Source organism: Onychostoma macrolepis, chromosome 02, assembly GCF_012432095.1.
Source record: "Onychostoma macrolepis isolate SWU-2019 chromosome 02, ASM1243209v1, whole genome shotgun sequence".
Taxonomy (NCBI): Eukaryota; Metazoa; Chordata; class Actinopteri; order Cypriniformes; family Cyprinidae; genus Onychostoma; species Onychostoma macrolepis.
The window spans coordinates 5,423,027-5,439,231 of NC_081156.1; the positions used below are offsets into that span (position 1 = coordinate 5,423,027).

A 16,205-nucleotide genomic window follows, 5' to 3' on the forward strand; every position below is an offset into this window, starting at 1 on the left:
AACATCACATTTGGACTGAATCTACTCTTTTCTATACAATAAAAAAGAATGGGGACATGTGCTATGGACTACATGTAATACTACTTAATACAGCTCATGTCTCTGAAAATGTCTGTATTTTAAAGTCTTCTTGCAGACCTTTATTGTAAGTGATGTTTAGTCAACTAGGTGGTTAAAGCACATTGAAATATAAATAACTGGAAACTATCAAGGTCTACTATTTGAAAACAGAGGTGCATCACAAAGCTCAATGCAAGTAGTACATTAAGCTCAAAAAATGCACCATAAAAGCTGTGAAGCATTTTTCAGCACACAGTAATTGATTATTATAAACAAACGAGAGCTGCAGCCGATTACAGGATTTCCAGGTAATCTGTTTGAAAGCTATCAAAAGACTTGCAATACAGCTCATACAGACTCTTTTTATAATTTTTGTGCTCATCAGTGGCCAACCCATTTACTTTAATTGTATGGAAAAGAGGAGGATAAACATTCTACAAAATTTCCTTTTGGGTTATATAGAAGGAGGAAGTCCTTCTGGTTTAAAACCATAAGATGTAAACAACAATTAGTTTTTTTTAACTGCTTTTAAATGACTCATTTGTCATATATTTTGCATCCTTTTGTATTACATAATTCTCATTTACCTGAAATCAGAGGTCACTGTTTTATTACTGCATAGCTGAATGAAACTGTTACTCTTCAAGGACACACAGCTGAGCTCTGGAGATGCGGTTGTGTGTACCTCATGTCTGATTAAATGAAAATTATTACAATGAATTTAAAATGTTAAAGACGGTGAAACTGAAGTATTTCTTTAGGCTACTAAATTATTTGCTTTCAGTGTTTTGTCTTACCTAGGGTCAGAGGTCATTACAGGTGGGTAATCCATGGATTCATTACTCACTGACATACAAATGGAGTTTGGAGATGTTTTCGGGATCTGGTGATGGATAGCACCATCCTCATCTCTCCCCTCATACACACTCATTTTGAGGCAATATCTCACTTCTCATAGAGGCTATGTACAGTAAGAAAAAAAAAGATGGTTTCATTGCATGGAAATTTAATGTATTTGTCAGTTTCCTTAACAAAATTTGTTTTCAGAACATTTTTTGAAGAAAAGAACTGACTAAATACTGCTAAACATAGCTATACAGATAAAAACAGTGCATTGAAATGTCTCCCCAAAATTATTAACGAATTACGTTAGACAAAAAAAGTCGATTTGATTACATCATTCCTACACTTTAGATTTTACCTACATATTAGACACTTTTGTTTTATACTATTAAATTGTCTGACTAAATATCCCGTATATTATATATGTAAATATATATATATATATATATAATATTTTTTTTAATCAGAAGATCTTCGGAAACCGATAAAAACTCCCTCTTGTTGATCTTACCTACTTTCAAGCTATTAAAAGTATACTTTTTAAAAAGTGCACTTGCAGATAATATAATATAATTTAAATTAAATTAAAGGCCACTTAAGTGTACTTAAAGAGAGTACACTTTAATGACAATAGGTCTTAACATACTTAAGTGCACTTTTTAAAAATGCACTTTGTAATAATGTCTAATTAAGTATTACTTATACATTTCACATAATTATGATTTTATTGTGTTTTAAGTACACTTATTTTGATATATTTATCAGTATACTAAAGCACATGTAAAATAATTGATTTTAATTCCAACTTAAGTGTGTTCTACAAAATTACATTTGTTAATGTATTTTAAATGTATTTAGTCTATAATATACACTGTGCATTAATGCACTTGAAATGTATATTTCTTCTAAACTTAAATACACTTTCTTATACAGTATACTCCAATAAAACTTATTGTTGAAATTTTCATCACCAGCTCTTGCACTATGAACTCTATGAAGTTTAATTTTCGACATAATATTTGACATAGTGTCATTTATGAGAGTACTGTATTTGTATGTAATAGTACTGTACTTTACATCTGTGTACAGCAGGGGCGTAGAATTAGGGGGGGACGCAAGGGACGTGTCCCTATATCCAGCGACTATCAAACTGTCCCTAGCAATAATTTTGATCAAACAATTAAACATATGTATATATTTTTGTAATTTCAGACACATCTGAAAGGTCATACCATTGATATTATACCTAAGAAGTTAAAGTAAATACGTTAGAAAACTGTGCGCTTTCAAGGACGCGCATTTAATACATGGGAGGAATGTAGTCGCGATTCGTCGATTTGTTGCCTAGTCAGCTCACCCTGATCACACATGACAAGCTAAAAGTGCTATATTAAGTCACTATCCCTATGGTTTTTAAATGCTTTGAATCTTTTCCATTTGCAAGTAATATATTCCCACCTGTGTATTTATAGATCCCCCTCTAATCATCATATATTTTACAGGTAACAAACCAAAGGAAGAGGACAGCAGCTTTGCTGTGTCAGTCGTGGTAAATACAAGAACATTCTTCATGAAGATGTGTGAGAGAAGCTTGCAAGGCAAGATGAGGGAAACAAATTAAAGGTACCTTTCTTCATTTTCATAGATTTTGGGATATTTATCTATATTTGGGTAATTGATAAAGTTATGTTTTATTCCCTGTAAAGTAGGAATCACTTTTTTTTGTAAAAATGTTATCTATTTTTAAAGCCCAGTGTCAGTGAAAATGGTGTGATCAGGAAATCTGGTGTTTGTAGGAGATCTGAAGGAACATCTCCCAGTTTTCTACTACGATGTTGCCCTGATGATTGAGGTAATTCACCTCTTAGGTGATGCAGATGTGGTCAAAAGTTTACATAGACCTTGCAGAATAAACTGCTTCATTAAAGCAGAAATTGCCATTTTTTAATGATTCTACCTCTCTACCCTCTTACTGCTTAAATTATTAACATTTTGCAGAGACTGCGAGGTGTATATAAACTTTGGACTGCAACTGTGTCTATTGCTTTCACTCAACTGAACCATTTATAATGACTGGATATGTTTTATAACAATTGTTCTTCTTTCTTTCCTCAAGGAATTTTTTTCTGACTTTCCTGCCTCTTTGGAGCATTTCCGTTCACAGACTGTGGAGAGATGGTGTACAGCTTCATGACATTTGAAGTTTACTGCCGATGGAGAGCTTCTTACTTAAAGGTTATTTAAGTAATTTTCATTAACATGCCTTAGAAAAACATTACTGGTGTGCATCTTGAGACAAAACAAAGGCACTGATATTTTTAAATATCAGTCAGTGCAAGTTTCTTTCAGTTGAAACAGCTCAGAATTACATTTGATTCAATTCAAATTAGCTTTATTGGCATGACTTGTACAGTATTGCCAAAACATAATTACAGAATTACATTTTAGTCTTAAGCCTTGTCTGTGAAACCGGGGGTGCCATTAACACAGTTTGGTAATGTTTTACAATAAGGTCTCATTTGTTGTATATGGAATGATCATTTTCTTGATTTGTTTTTGTATTAAGTGTGTGTGTTTGTGTGTTAGTAATCCTATACGTTATGGAGACCAAATGACTCCACAAGGATAGTAATACCATTAAATCTTGACCTTGTTGACATTTCTAGGTCCCCAATGAGGAAACAGGCTTATACATCATACAGAATGATGTTTTCTATGATGGCGAGATTAGGTACTTTTGAATGTAAGTATGTAAGTGATTTTGCATTGTTCTCCAGACTCTTTCTAAAAGGTGAGTTAAAGTGTTGCAACTGTGTATAGTGTTGGGTTTTTCTTGTGCATCAGCAAAAAGCGTTTTTGTGTATTTGTTTTAGAGATTTTGTCAATAAGTGTAGAGGGTTTTCCATTTTGTGTTTGTGTTGATTGTAACTAGGTAATTAATACATTGAAATGACATTGAAGTATATTTTAGTTAACATTAATTGCTTATTCAGAAGTAAACATTTACCATATTTCAAAATACATATAAAATATACTAAAGTCCCGCTTAAGTGGTTCAAAAATATCACTCAAAAGTTCAACTAATTACATTTAATGTAATTTTAAACTAATATATTTGAAATCAATTACAAATAACATGCATTTAGGTGGTCGAAAACATTACATTTAATTCACGCTTAAGTGTATTGTTAACTGACATTAAAGTATATTTTAGTTAACATTAATTGCTTGTCAGTTGCTTGTCAGTACACTATAACCATGTTTTAAAGACACTAGAAGCAATTATGAAAATACATATAAAGATGTACTAAAAAGTCCCACTTAAGTGGTTTTAAAAAATCACTCAAAAGTTCAACTAATTGCATTTAATATCACTTCAAAATGTGATACATTTGAAGTTAATTACAAATACAATGTATTTAAGTGCCGAAAATAATTTAATTTAATTTGCACTTATGTGTGTTGTTGTGTAATGTAATGTAATGTTTTCGACCACCTAAATGCATGTTATTTGTAATTGATTTCAAATATATTACAGTTTAAAATTACATTAAATGCAATTAGTTGAACTCGAGTGATTTTTTTTAAATCACTTAAGTGGGACTTTTTAGTACATATTTATATGCACTTTCATAATTGCTTCTACAGTATTTAAAACATGGTTAAAGTGTACTACTAATGTACTGACAAGCAATTAATGTTAACTAAAATACACTTAAGCGTGAATTAAATGTAATGTTTTCGACCACCTAAATGCCTGTTATTTGTAATTGATTTCAAATATATTTGTTTAAAATTACATTAAATGTAATTAGTTGAACTTTTGAGTGATATTTCTGTATATATATATAAAGTATATTATTTTTCTGCAATAAGTATACTTTATAAAAGTATACTTAAGTGCACTTCTTTTTCACAAGGGTAGTCTCCCTGCTGCGCTAATAGTTGTAGCTTTCCTCTGTGTATACATATCCTTACACGTACAATTTTAGTTGTATTATTTGTCCCCTTCAAAAACTGCTCTCGAGAAATTTTATGTAGCCTATATTGTCCCCTCCCACTGTGTGTGTGCGTGCGTGCGTGCGTGTGTGTGAGAATGAAACCTTTACTTTCGTTTCTAATTAAGTTTAAATATCTGAACTGTGGCCTCTACAGAAGCGTATATCATTACAACAACTTCGGAGATAATGGTAGGTCTGTTTTAAAAGATATTCGTTTATTGTAAAAATCACTTTCTTTATGGAGAAAGTAGATCGGATTGTAATTTGTAACTGTTAACGCTCTATTACATGCAAGTTGCACAAAACTTTAAAGCAGCCACCATGCATTAGGCTATTAATGTTATAATCCTTATAATCCTGCAACTTGAGTCTGCTGATATTGATCTCTGCTCAAAGATCACGCCTATGTTGAATTGAATTAGTTTTGTAAAATGTACCTATATATTTGACACTTTTGTTTCATAAATTGTTTAACAAAACATGTCGTATATCTATTTTTGTGAAGAACTCACCGAGAAGAACTGCTGCTCGTCGGTTTTACCCCATCCTCCTCTGCGTAGCTGCCATGTTTGCTTCAGTCGTGTTTGACAAGCGGAGGAACTGCTCTCAACGCGACTTCACTTCAAAAGGTTAAACCACTGACTGACAGAAATATTGTTTCTTTAAGGACTAGGTAATATAAGGTTATTGTGAATCGCAAATTGAAGTGGCAGAACTTTAAAAACACCTCTGAGAATATATTTATTGCTATTTCCCAACAAATAAGGACGCAAATAAACCATGTTTATGTTTTTTGTTCAAAATGCTTTTATTCTCAATTTTGCAGTTGGTATCTCCTGATATTGGACATATTCCATAAAATACAATATTGGGTAGACTATAAATAATTTAATATATATATATATATATATATATATTCTTTTTCTAATCTTTAGATTTGAACCTTTTTAACAACATTTTTAAAAAACATTAGTTCAGGTTGGTAACCATTTAACTTCATAAACATTTAACCACTTATCCATGTTTTGGGGCACATATAGGCTTAGTATACATATAGTATATGCATATACTCAACTCAAACAATACACAATGTATATTTCAGACAGCAATAAGTAGGCTATGGGTTCTGAACAACATAGGGTGTTTTTGTTGTTGTTGTTTTAAGGTGAACTATTTCCTTAATAGTACCTCTAAAAAAGACAACATTCCTTTCTATTGAGTATTTGTCCTCTTTAAATGTTGCCTCATTTTAAATAAATATTGTTTTAGCATTTGAAGAATTTCTCGGAAAACAACATCTGAACATTTTTCAAATGTTCATTTTAAAACCATTTTAACTTTGAGAGTTTTTATGTAATTCAAGTCCTCTGAAAAATAATATTTTAAATGCATTTTGCACAGAGAAGATGATGATGTTGGGAGCGTTTCTCAGCACATGAGAACAAGATCACTTTTTCTGCATCCCACTTTACAGCACGCGGAGGGCAGCGCTTCATGGGCCTCTCTTCTTACTCGATCCATTTCTGTAGAGGTCAGTGACTCCACATCAGTCTCGATTTCATAACCTGTGTAAAATCAAAGACATGCACTGTACATGATTTCGGTTTCCTCCACAGTTCATGCTGTACTAGAGATGAGTTGGGGATGTAACATTCATATCTCTACAGCAGGTGGCACACAAGAGCTGAGTTTGAAACAGCACAGTTCTGCTACTCCTACTTTTTGTGCAATGGCTTTGTATGGTCAATATAGCAAGAGTAGTATTTATTTAGTATTTAGCTCCAAATTCAGCCAAGATTTAATTTTTATTTTTATTTTGATTGCATTATTGCATGATTTCAGTGGGTCTTGTGAGTTCCTATCTACAAAGCTAAAAACTGCATTTAATTGCGTGATCAGAGCATGCAAAATAACTCTAATTAAGATTAAATGTAATTAGATTCCAAAAGATTTGTAATCAGTTCTTTACTGAGTTGTTTTAATGTTTGTTCTCAATTATTTTTAATATATTCATACAAATATTTTTACTCTTTATATTTTGATTTTATAATAATATTATATTTATCATTTTAGAATATTTAAAAAAAAAAATACCTTTATTAAATTTTATTCCATTTCCATTTCTTAATTTTTGCATTGTTGTATTAAAACATGTACTTAAACTATTATATTATATCATATTATATTACTGTTACATTATTTTATACTATGTTCTATTATATTATCCATCTATTGTCCAAAATGCTTGTCCCGTGTAGGGTCATGTGAAAACTGGCGCCTTTACCTGTAGACAGAGAATATTATATTATATTATATTATATATTTCATATTATGTTATCCATCTATTCTCTAAAACGCTTGTCAGGGTCGCATGAATGTTGACGCATTTCCCTGTAGACAGAGAATCTGTATATCTTATATCTGTATAAGGCAGGCCACTAAAACTTGACATAGCATATAATAAATTTGAGACACTGTCTAAAATGTCAGTAGTTGGTGGTGTTACAGTAATAACAACTACCAAAAATCTAACAATAAGAGTTTGTTTTCTGCTCTCACTTACATTGGGATGAGTCAAAATATATACTGACCATTTAAGGGGTCGTCGTTTTGGCCCCGCCTCCATCTGGAACCCCCACACGTGTAGACGACAGCCCGAAAAAACTCACGGCCACAGAGTCTCAGAGCTTTCTGGGCCTGGGCCGAATCTGCCCACGCGGCCAACACCAACAGCACCGCCAGCAGCACCACCTTCATGGCTGGAAATAGAGTCAAAGCAATGTCTTCTGCCGAACTTGTGGAAGTCTTTTGTTTTCTGACCTCGGAACGTCTTCATTTATATACCATGCAAAGAGTGGTATGTTATTGACGCACTTCTTTTCCGTGACCTTTTAAATGAGGCAAAATGACCCACAAAGCAGAGACTTCCATTTGTCAAAACGGGTTTGATGGTTTTAAATAAATAGATGATGTACAAATGGTGTATCAAAATACAGCTAATTTAACAAAGTGGCGTGAGATCTTTGTTTTATTTGCTACAGCAAAGTGCTCTTTAATGATGTTTTAGAGATACATGTCCATAAAACTGAATATCGCAAATTTGAGCATGTGTCACACCAGCATTATGGAGTGACACCAGGATAATGACAGCACTTACTTCCTCCTAAACACAATGAGCCGGTTTATATCTGGCTGGCAAACACTTTGTTGCCAAGTGCTTCCACACAACATCGCGGTTTATGGGATATGCGTACCATCCTGCAGTATTTGGCGCAGGCGTACTCGTTTTAGATTTAATTGCAGTCATTCCTAAAGGACAGTTCTATGAGTCATCAGAAGATACAGCCTACACCTAATTCTTTCATTTTGCGTCATTTGTTTTATGTAGCGTGTCAATTAATTTTATGCGGTTGTTCATAAAGCAGCAGCTTCTGAGGTGACAGTGTGGCTTGCTTTTGAACAAGCGGATGTGAGAGTTAATCTCATTTTGAAGTCAGCCCACTGGAATTAGGACAGTTTTGGCTCTTTGTAAAGCTATTTTAACTGAATAAGTGCGATTCAACCCCCCCGTGTCATTTCTAAAGCTGGTATTTGTTGTTATTGTTCACCCAGGCAGGGCATGGAAACAAAAGAGATGCTATAAAACCTTATCTACAATGTTTATAGACAAGAAGTTGTAAAATATGTACCACTACCTGATCGCTCCTAGTCATTCTGGCATTCAACACCAGCACTTAGTTTTGCGGTTCTTGAAATCTTAAAATGCTAGTTTACCAGTAACCTGAGATAACATTTATATTTTGTTTGTCAGTTTGAGTTTGTTCTCCGAGTAGGAAAAATCAGTGAGAAACACCATTATATTGACATCACTAAATTAAAGTCTGAATTTCTCCTAACTGAAGTGCCCTGGGTCTTGTGAGGGCCTAAAGGTTATTTATTTATTTATTTATTTTTGTTCTTAATTAAATTGTAAAATCTGCATAGTGCATTAAAAAACAAACAAAAACAAAAAAACAGAACAGAAGTACGTAAATAAATAAAAAAAGTAGGTGAAAAAGTTAATTTTGTAAGTTAAAATCCAAAAATGTGTCAAAATGGGTTCAAGTCAATAAAATAAACCTGTACGAGTTTCTTTCTACTGCTGAACACAAAAGAAAATATTTTGAAAAATGTTAACCAAACACATTGACTTATATTTTTCCCCATACTGTGGTAGTCAATGGCTACCAGCAACTGTTTGGTTACTAATATTCTACAAAATATCAATATATACTGTATATATATTAGGGGTGGCAATTTCAGTACAACAGGAAAAAAACAACAAATCTACTTTGCTCGGTTTCTTTTCATTTATTTTGAACAGAGAGTAGTACAGTAGTAATACTAAATATTATATTACATTATATATATAATCTGCAGTACATGTATACATACAAGGAATAAATTCTTGAAATATATTTGATTTAGTTATAACAGTGTGACACGTAACATAGCCTATATGCTGAGTTTCAGTAAATTTTTTGTGACATGCTTAATTTGTTTACAGAAAGGAAACTCAAACGGCAGAAAGCGACATCCTATTTGTTTTCTTGTGAGTGTACACAAATAAAAGCAGACCTTTATACAGTGATGCATTAAAGTTGATTCTGCTGGTGTAAGGAAACAGTTGAAGTGATCGCGTCACACACACACAAACACACACATCAGTTCCAGCATTGCTAAAGTTGGTACTTTATCAAAATAAAATACAACCATCAGCGCGCGCGCCTCCGTGTCACCGCTGGAACGCGACTGAAGTACAAAGCCTATCATTTACATAATAAACAATAGTTTAGCATTCAGATACGTTATATTGCAAATATGGAAATATTATGGAATATTTTGATTTGTGCCGAATGAGAGAGGTAGGATACACGAGCACAAAGCTCCATTTCGCAAACAGTTGAGTGCACAAGCCTTTAAAGTATATTCCTATGTGAGAGACGCGTTCAGAAGCAGCACATGGTCACTGTCTGGGTGCTTTGTTATCAAGTGCGCAACTCATGGCCTTCGCTGTTCTTCTGCTGGCGGTTATCAAACAGCGCTGCATTACTGCGGGCGCACCCTTCTGGATTGAGGGTGAATTGGCTGTATTCGTTGTAAGGCCTCATGCACCGAACCGAGATGCCCGTACTGTGACGGTTCGGTACGAATATAAGTACCGTGCAACCCCTAATATATATATATATATGTGTGTGTGTGTGTGTGTGTGTGTGTGTGACCCTGGACCACAAAACCAGTCATAAGGGTAAATTTTTTAAATTGAGATTTATACATCATATGAAATAAATAAGATTTCCATTGATGTATGGTTTGTTATGATAGGACAATATTTGGCCGAGATACAACTGGAATCTGAGGGTGCAAAAAAATCTAAATATTGAGAAAATTGCCTTTAAAGTTGTCCAAATGAAGTTCTTCAGCAATGTATATTACTAATTAAAAATTAAGTTTTGATATATTTACGGTAGGAAATTTACAAAATATCTTCATGGAATATGATCTTTACTTAATATCCTAATGTTTTTTGGCATAAAAGAAAAATCGATCATTTTGACCCATACAATGTTTTTTTGGCTATTGCTACAATTATACCCCAGCGATTTAAGACTGGTTTGTGGTCCAGAGTGACATATATTTTATATATATACTTTTTTTTTTTTTTTTATGTAGATGTACAAACTAAATGAGTTCCCTTCTTGAACCCTTAATGCATAATGCCCTTTAACCTTGGCAATGTAATGACACTCCAAACAGAAGACAAACTGAACAAAACTGTGGTTTAAATGAGGTTGCTGTAGGAATGAGTGTGGAAACAGAGAGGCTCACGCGATCCAATAGTTGAAATTCCATCTCAAAGTTCAGTGGAAAACATTACGTGGCCTAGTTCTTCAGTACAAACCTGTTAGTATGTTGTCCTTTCAAGCATAAAGGAGTTTATCATTATTAGAGGTACAACTGCTCAAGAAGGTTTATTTAATAATCCACTTAAAGGGGTAGTCAAGTTGAGTAATTTCAGATGTGTTTGTTTGTCCACCAGGGGGCGCATTGAAAACAGGTTCACGCTGTAGGTCGAGGTCTTGTTTTTGAAGAGCTCTGTCACTCTGTCCTGCATTCCTAGAAAGCTATGCACTCCTCACTCAGCTGACAGTCTTGGCAGATACCTTCACGCATAAGGTGGAGTTTGCTGTAACGTTAACCTTCTGAAAATACCCTGTATTCAACCTGCTTTGACTTGCCTCACCCATTTCAACATTCTAAATTGTAATGCCTGAGGTGAGGGATCCAGTTTTGCATGTTCTTCTTTTCCAGTAACTATGTCGCCTTAATTACTTTGTACAGAACATTATGCACAAACAGATGCCTATACAGGAACACTGTTAACCACCAAAATAGAGCATTTATGTTTATCATCAAATCAGCCCTCCTTGTCAGTTTTGCTGCTGTATGATCAATATTGGACATCATATAATATTAAGTACACTGTGAACTTTGAATAACCTCAAAATGATGATCAGTTTGAGTTTATACTGGTGTGTTTCTGGAAGCAGAAGTAGTGATATATGGTGTAACAGGTTTATGACCAAACGCTGGCCAATGATAAGCTGTTTACTCTAAGTATGGAAGTGTCAGAGCTAAAGATAGCTGAAGTGAGCACTTGCAGAAGCAACAAGTGCTGAGGGTATCATTTCTGAGCCTATATGATCACAGCTGAAGGACTGTAGATGTCTTACGTTAAAAAAAACTTTCAAAAAGCACATACTGTATATTATGCTTATTATAGGATCATATTCTTAATGTAGATTCACATAGTTAGAAATATGCAACAATGATTCAGTTTTTTTTTATGTATGTTCATGCATGCATGTCATTATATAATATTTGTTAGTGACTTAATAATGAATTGATCAGATAACACTTTTAGGTAAAGCATTAAGTAAAATGATCTAACAATGAGCAATTCATGATTTTTGTCAATCTTTGTTAATGTCACTTAATAAAAATACAGCTGTTTGTTGTTCATTCATGTTAGGACCATTAAACAATGTTAATAGATACAACTTTTAATTTTATTAATGTATTAGTAAATGATCAAATTAACATTAAAGGAATAGTTCACCCACAAATGAAAATTTGCTGAAAATTTACCCTCAGGCACTTTTAACTTCAAATGAGTCCTCTATCCATAAAATTGCTTTCTCCAGTAAAAAGGCGTCTCATCTGAATCAGGAGAGAAATATGCACAGATCAAGCACCGTCGTTGTCATTGGAGAAAGCATTATTATGGATTATGGAGAAAACAGTAGTATAAAGTTAAAAGACATTAATTGATGTACTGGAGTCGTGTGGATTACTTGTGAATTATTGTGATGTTTTTATCAGCTGTTTGGACTCTCATTCTGACGGCACCCATTCACTGCAGAGCATCCATTGATGAGCAAGTGTAATGCTAACTTTCTCCAAATCTGTTCTGATGAAGAATCACGCTGACCTGCTGTACGTATTGGATGGCCTGAGGGTGAGTACATTTTAAGCAAATTTGATTATTATTTTATTTATTATTATTATTACAGGGAAACACACTCACTTGTGTGTGTGTTTTTTCTATATTTAGGTTAGGATGTGCTCATGTCGACATGCGCTTGAGATGTAAGTTCACTGTTTTCCGTGTGTTTAGGGGTTTGTATCATATCGTCTTTGTATCAGCCATGCAGAGGTCAGGGCCTGTGAGATTGTTCAAGCGCAAACAAACTGACGTGGCCAATGCTATCATTAGTGTGTATAAACACACATGGTTAAAAAAGCGATTACATTTAATGTAATTGCAGCATGTGGAACATCTTGAGTCACAGATATGAAGATATGAAATGTGACTTTGCATGAAACAATATTCACCCCAAATGTTGTCCCGCAGAACAGCTGTCTGAACAAACAGTTTCATATTGAACAATGCTGCTGATTTGTTTACGGCCTCCCAGCATGCATTGCACCATGAATCAATTATGTCATTACTGTTCTAGGATTACTGTTTTGATGGTTACTGACTTTATTAATACTGTTGTTGTTGTCAATGTTAGTTTTTGTTATGAAATTACTTATCGATCGGCATTTCCTTTATAAATTAAACAACAAAAAAGACACCTAAGGCACAGCTGCATAGACTTTATCAGTTAAGATTTTTTTTTTTTAAAGAAATTAGTATTTTTATTCAGCAAAGTTGTATTACATTGATCAAGTGACATGATCAACATTTATAATGTTACAAATAATTCCAAATAATTCCACATTCCTATTGCAAAAATAAGCATACGAGACTTCTTTGAAAAACATTAAAGCATTATACCAACCACAAAGTTTTGAAAGGTAGCTAATTTGACTATTTCAAACTAATAAAAAAAGATTCAGAGAACATGTTTAATTTTTATCTGGAAATTGTTTCATGTGAATATTGTAAATACATCATTCTTATCTAATGTATTTCTGTTGTAGACCTATGTCTCATTCTTTTAACACCCACAGCCTCACACAGTACGATCTAACCTCATTTTAACAAAGGCAACTTTAACCGATTTAGCTGACTGTTACAAGTTGTTGTAAATCTTTGCTAAGCTGCATTGGATCTGCATCATTAAAATGTTTAGACGGAGAAACGTCACACCAGCGTGAGGTGAGGTAATTGGATAGGGCAGCGCTGGATGGAGGAGAAAGTTAAGTAATCAGATCAGGTGTTGAAACAAGAGAATCATAGAAGGGCGCGGGTGAGGGATAAAGCTAGAAATCAGTTTAATCTATTTTGACGGATGATTTGGCGTATGATTCATATCTGTTGCAAAAACGGGGCAGGATGATTTATATGCCAAAGTTTAATACTTAGGGATTTTGGAAAAATCCCTGTAAGAATGAGCAATAGTGGCGCTTCAGAAAAACCCACTAATAATAAGAGGGAAACACAGTACTTTCTGAATAAAAACTATTTGACTTCCTGTCAAAAACATGACACATTTTTTTTTTTTTTGGAAAACTCGTAAAAGGGACAGTTCCTCAAAAATGAAAGCTGTCTCGTGTCACTGTTAGACTTTTGATTATCTTCGAAAACGAAGTTAATATATTTTTAATGAAACCTGAAAGATTTATGACGCTCCACTGAAAATCAATTACACCAGAATTTTGACTGTTCAAAAAGTTCATAAACACATTGTAAAAGTAATCCACATGAACTGAGCAGTTTCTGAAGTGTCTTCCAAGTCTTCTGAAAAGACACAATCTCATGAAAACAAACCTCACGCGTCAGGCACGTATAGCTTGGCTTCTGTTGACCATATTTGATGTGCTCTATATGTGCATTAATCAGTGTTTATACACTCTTAAAAATAAAGGTTCCAAAAGTTTTTTTCCCCTTGAAGTGATGCCATAGAAGAACCATTTTGGGTTCTTAAAAGAACCTTTCAGTGAATATTTCTTAACAAAATGTTATTTTTTTTCTTAGTGTGAAGAACATTTTTAAAAAATCTAAATAACTATTTTTTACTATAAAGAACATTTTGTGGAATGGAAAGGTTCCAAAGATGTTAAAGGCCCTTCATGTTTTTATGGAACCATAGATCGCAATAAAGAATCCTTTTGTTCCCCAGAGAACCTTTTAATGAACATTTCTTTCTTAGTATGAAGAATTTGTTTTTTGTTTTTTTGTATGAACATTTGAAGAACCTTTTTCCATAACCTTTTGTGGAATGATAAGGATCCATGAATGTTAAATGTTCATCATGGATCCATTGATGCCAATAAAGAACCTTTATTTTTAAGAGTGTAAAAGCCTAAATTTTTTCATCAAATTGATTCAATTCTAATTAAATTCATTAAATTATATTAAGTTATCGTGTCTCTTCAGTAGACTTGTATTTAAGGGACAGTTCACCCAAAAATGAAAATACTGTCATTAATGTCGTTCCAAACCCATAAGACCTCATTGAACAGACAGAAACCTCTTAGATTTCTTTACAAATGTCTTCATTTGTGGGTTAAACATGAACGAAAATGTTAAGGGTTTGGATCGACGTGAGAGTGAGCAAATGATGACGGAATTTTCTTTTTTGGGAGAACTATCCCTGTATGTAAAGTCTGCATTGTGACCTCTGTCACTTCTATCGATCAGTGCTGTTCAAGTAGCAAAGCAATAGCAGTGCAATTCAATACAGATTCATTAAAAAGTAAACCGTAGTTTGGTGCAGTGCTTGACCCCTCATGCACAGATTCTGTACCGTTGAACCGAGGCTAAGGTCAACATACTCCAAGGAAGATCAATGGACTTCTGGATCTGTTTGGTTAAGTAGTTTTCCACAGCAAAGCGAGCCTTCTGTTTCCAGTACGAGGTCATGTGTGCTGAATCGATCCTGACCTGAGAAAACCGACACATGTGTTTTGAAAGTACACGCAGGTGCAAAGTGCAGTGCAGGTGTGTGTGCACTGGATCCAGCTCTGCATGGGGACTTACAGCTCCAAGACCCTGTGAAAGCATGTGTTGATGTGTTGAAATATCTTTTCCTTTTGAAACAGGAGCATATTGAAGGGCTCATCGTAAGTAGCCAGTAGGCTTTAGCTAAGGATTTGCTACTTGCTTGTTGTTTGCAGATGGCATTTAGGTGAATAAATTCTCGTTTTGGAAAGTATTTGATTGTGATTCATTATTTTTGACCCATTTTCTCATTTTGAAATGAATACACGTAAATGAAGTTGTAAATGTTGAGCATATACACGACCTCAAAGTACAAAGTACAAAAATGACCTTTATAACTGCCATGACTTTAATTTCACGGTAACTTTAACGGATGTTTTGTGTGCAGGAATGATCCCATGCTAAAATAAATGACATGCACTATTTACTAGAACAGTGAATTGTTGGATCTACCGGTTATATCACTGGGTGAAAGTTTCTATTAAAGGCATAGTCCATCCAAAAATGAAAGTCCTGTCATCATGTTGTTCTAACCCTGAATGACTTACTTTATTCTGTCAATAGGAACCAAAACTATTTGGCCATCAACATTCTTCAAAATATCTTCTTTTGTGTTACATACAGGTTTCCTTTTTTTAAAAATGTATATTGTCACTAATGTCACAACCAAAAACCAAATAAAACATCATAATGTAAAGGAACACACATATTTCAAAACAAGCTTGTGTTTTATCTGAAGCTAAAGTGAGACAAGCATGTGTGTGTGTTTGTCAATGAACGAGGTGTTCGTATGCAATGAGGTTTTACGC

At 33.8% G+C, this 16,205-nt stretch overlaps 2 protein-coding genes and 2 long non-coding RNA genes across 10 annotated transcripts in view; 2 read left to right on the forward strand and 2 right to left on the reverse strand.

The window, feature by feature from the left end:
* Nucleotides 1-5,538, reverse strand: part of LOC131527936 (NLR family CARD domain-containing protein 3-like) — an 18,197-nt gene extending 12,659 nt beyond the window's left edge. The window contains exons 1-3 of the mRNA XM_058757119.1: nucleotides 5,417-5,538; nucleotides 858-1,021; nucleotides 648-752 (exon numbers count right to left, since the gene is read on the reverse strand). Of these exons, the coding sequence (XP_058613102.1) occupies nucleotides 648-752; nucleotides 858-991 (239 nt within the window). The 5' untranslated portion in view covers nucleotides 992-1,021; nucleotides 5,417-5,538. The remainder of the gene's footprint in view (nucleotides 1-647; nucleotides 753-857; nucleotides 1,022-5,416) is intronic.
* LOC131528031 (uncharacterized) lies at nucleotides 2,188-3,594 on the forward strand. Its single transcript, XR_009267810.1, has 4 exons — nucleotides 2,188-2,526; nucleotides 2,700-2,755; nucleotides 3,020-3,138; nucleotides 3,570-3,594. It is a non-coding gene; the product is annotated as an uncharacterized LOC131528031 (long non-coding RNA).
* LOC131527994 (uncharacterized) lies at nucleotides 4,843-15,610 on the forward strand. Of its 6 annotated transcripts, none has more exons than XR_009267806.1 (5): nucleotides 4,843-5,093; nucleotides 5,410-5,533; nucleotides 6,306-6,435; nucleotides 10,984-12,462; nucleotides 12,559-15,610. It is a non-coding gene; the product is annotated as an uncharacterized LOC131527994 (long non-coding RNA). The 6 variants fall into 6 exon arrangements; XR_009267809.1 differs by having other exon boundaries at nucleotides 10,984-11,120; nucleotides 12,327-15,610; XR_009267804.1 differs by having other exon boundaries at nucleotides 10,984-15,610.
* On the reverse strand, nucleotides 5,590-10,260 carry insl5b (insulin-like 5b). 2 transcript variants are annotated; one of them, XM_058757122.1, is made up of 3 exons: nucleotides 9,818-10,260; nucleotides 7,496-7,663; nucleotides 5,590-6,469 (listed from the first exon to the last, which is right to left on the reverse strand). In XM_058757122.1, exons 2-3 carry the CDS (start codon nucleotides 7,659-7,661, stop codon nucleotides 6,333-6,335), a joined length of 303 nt encoding a protein of 100 aa, XP_058613105.1. In that variant the 5' UTR covers nucleotides 7,662-7,663; nucleotides 9,818-10,260; the 3' UTR covers nucleotides 5,590-6,332. The 2 variants fall into 2 exon arrangements, with proteins under 2 accessions (XP_058613105.1, XP_058613104.1); XM_058757121.1 differs by lacking the exon at nucleotides 9,818-10,260 and having other exon boundaries at nucleotides 7,496-7,779.
* Nucleotides 15,611-16,205: the final 595 nt, after the last annotated feature.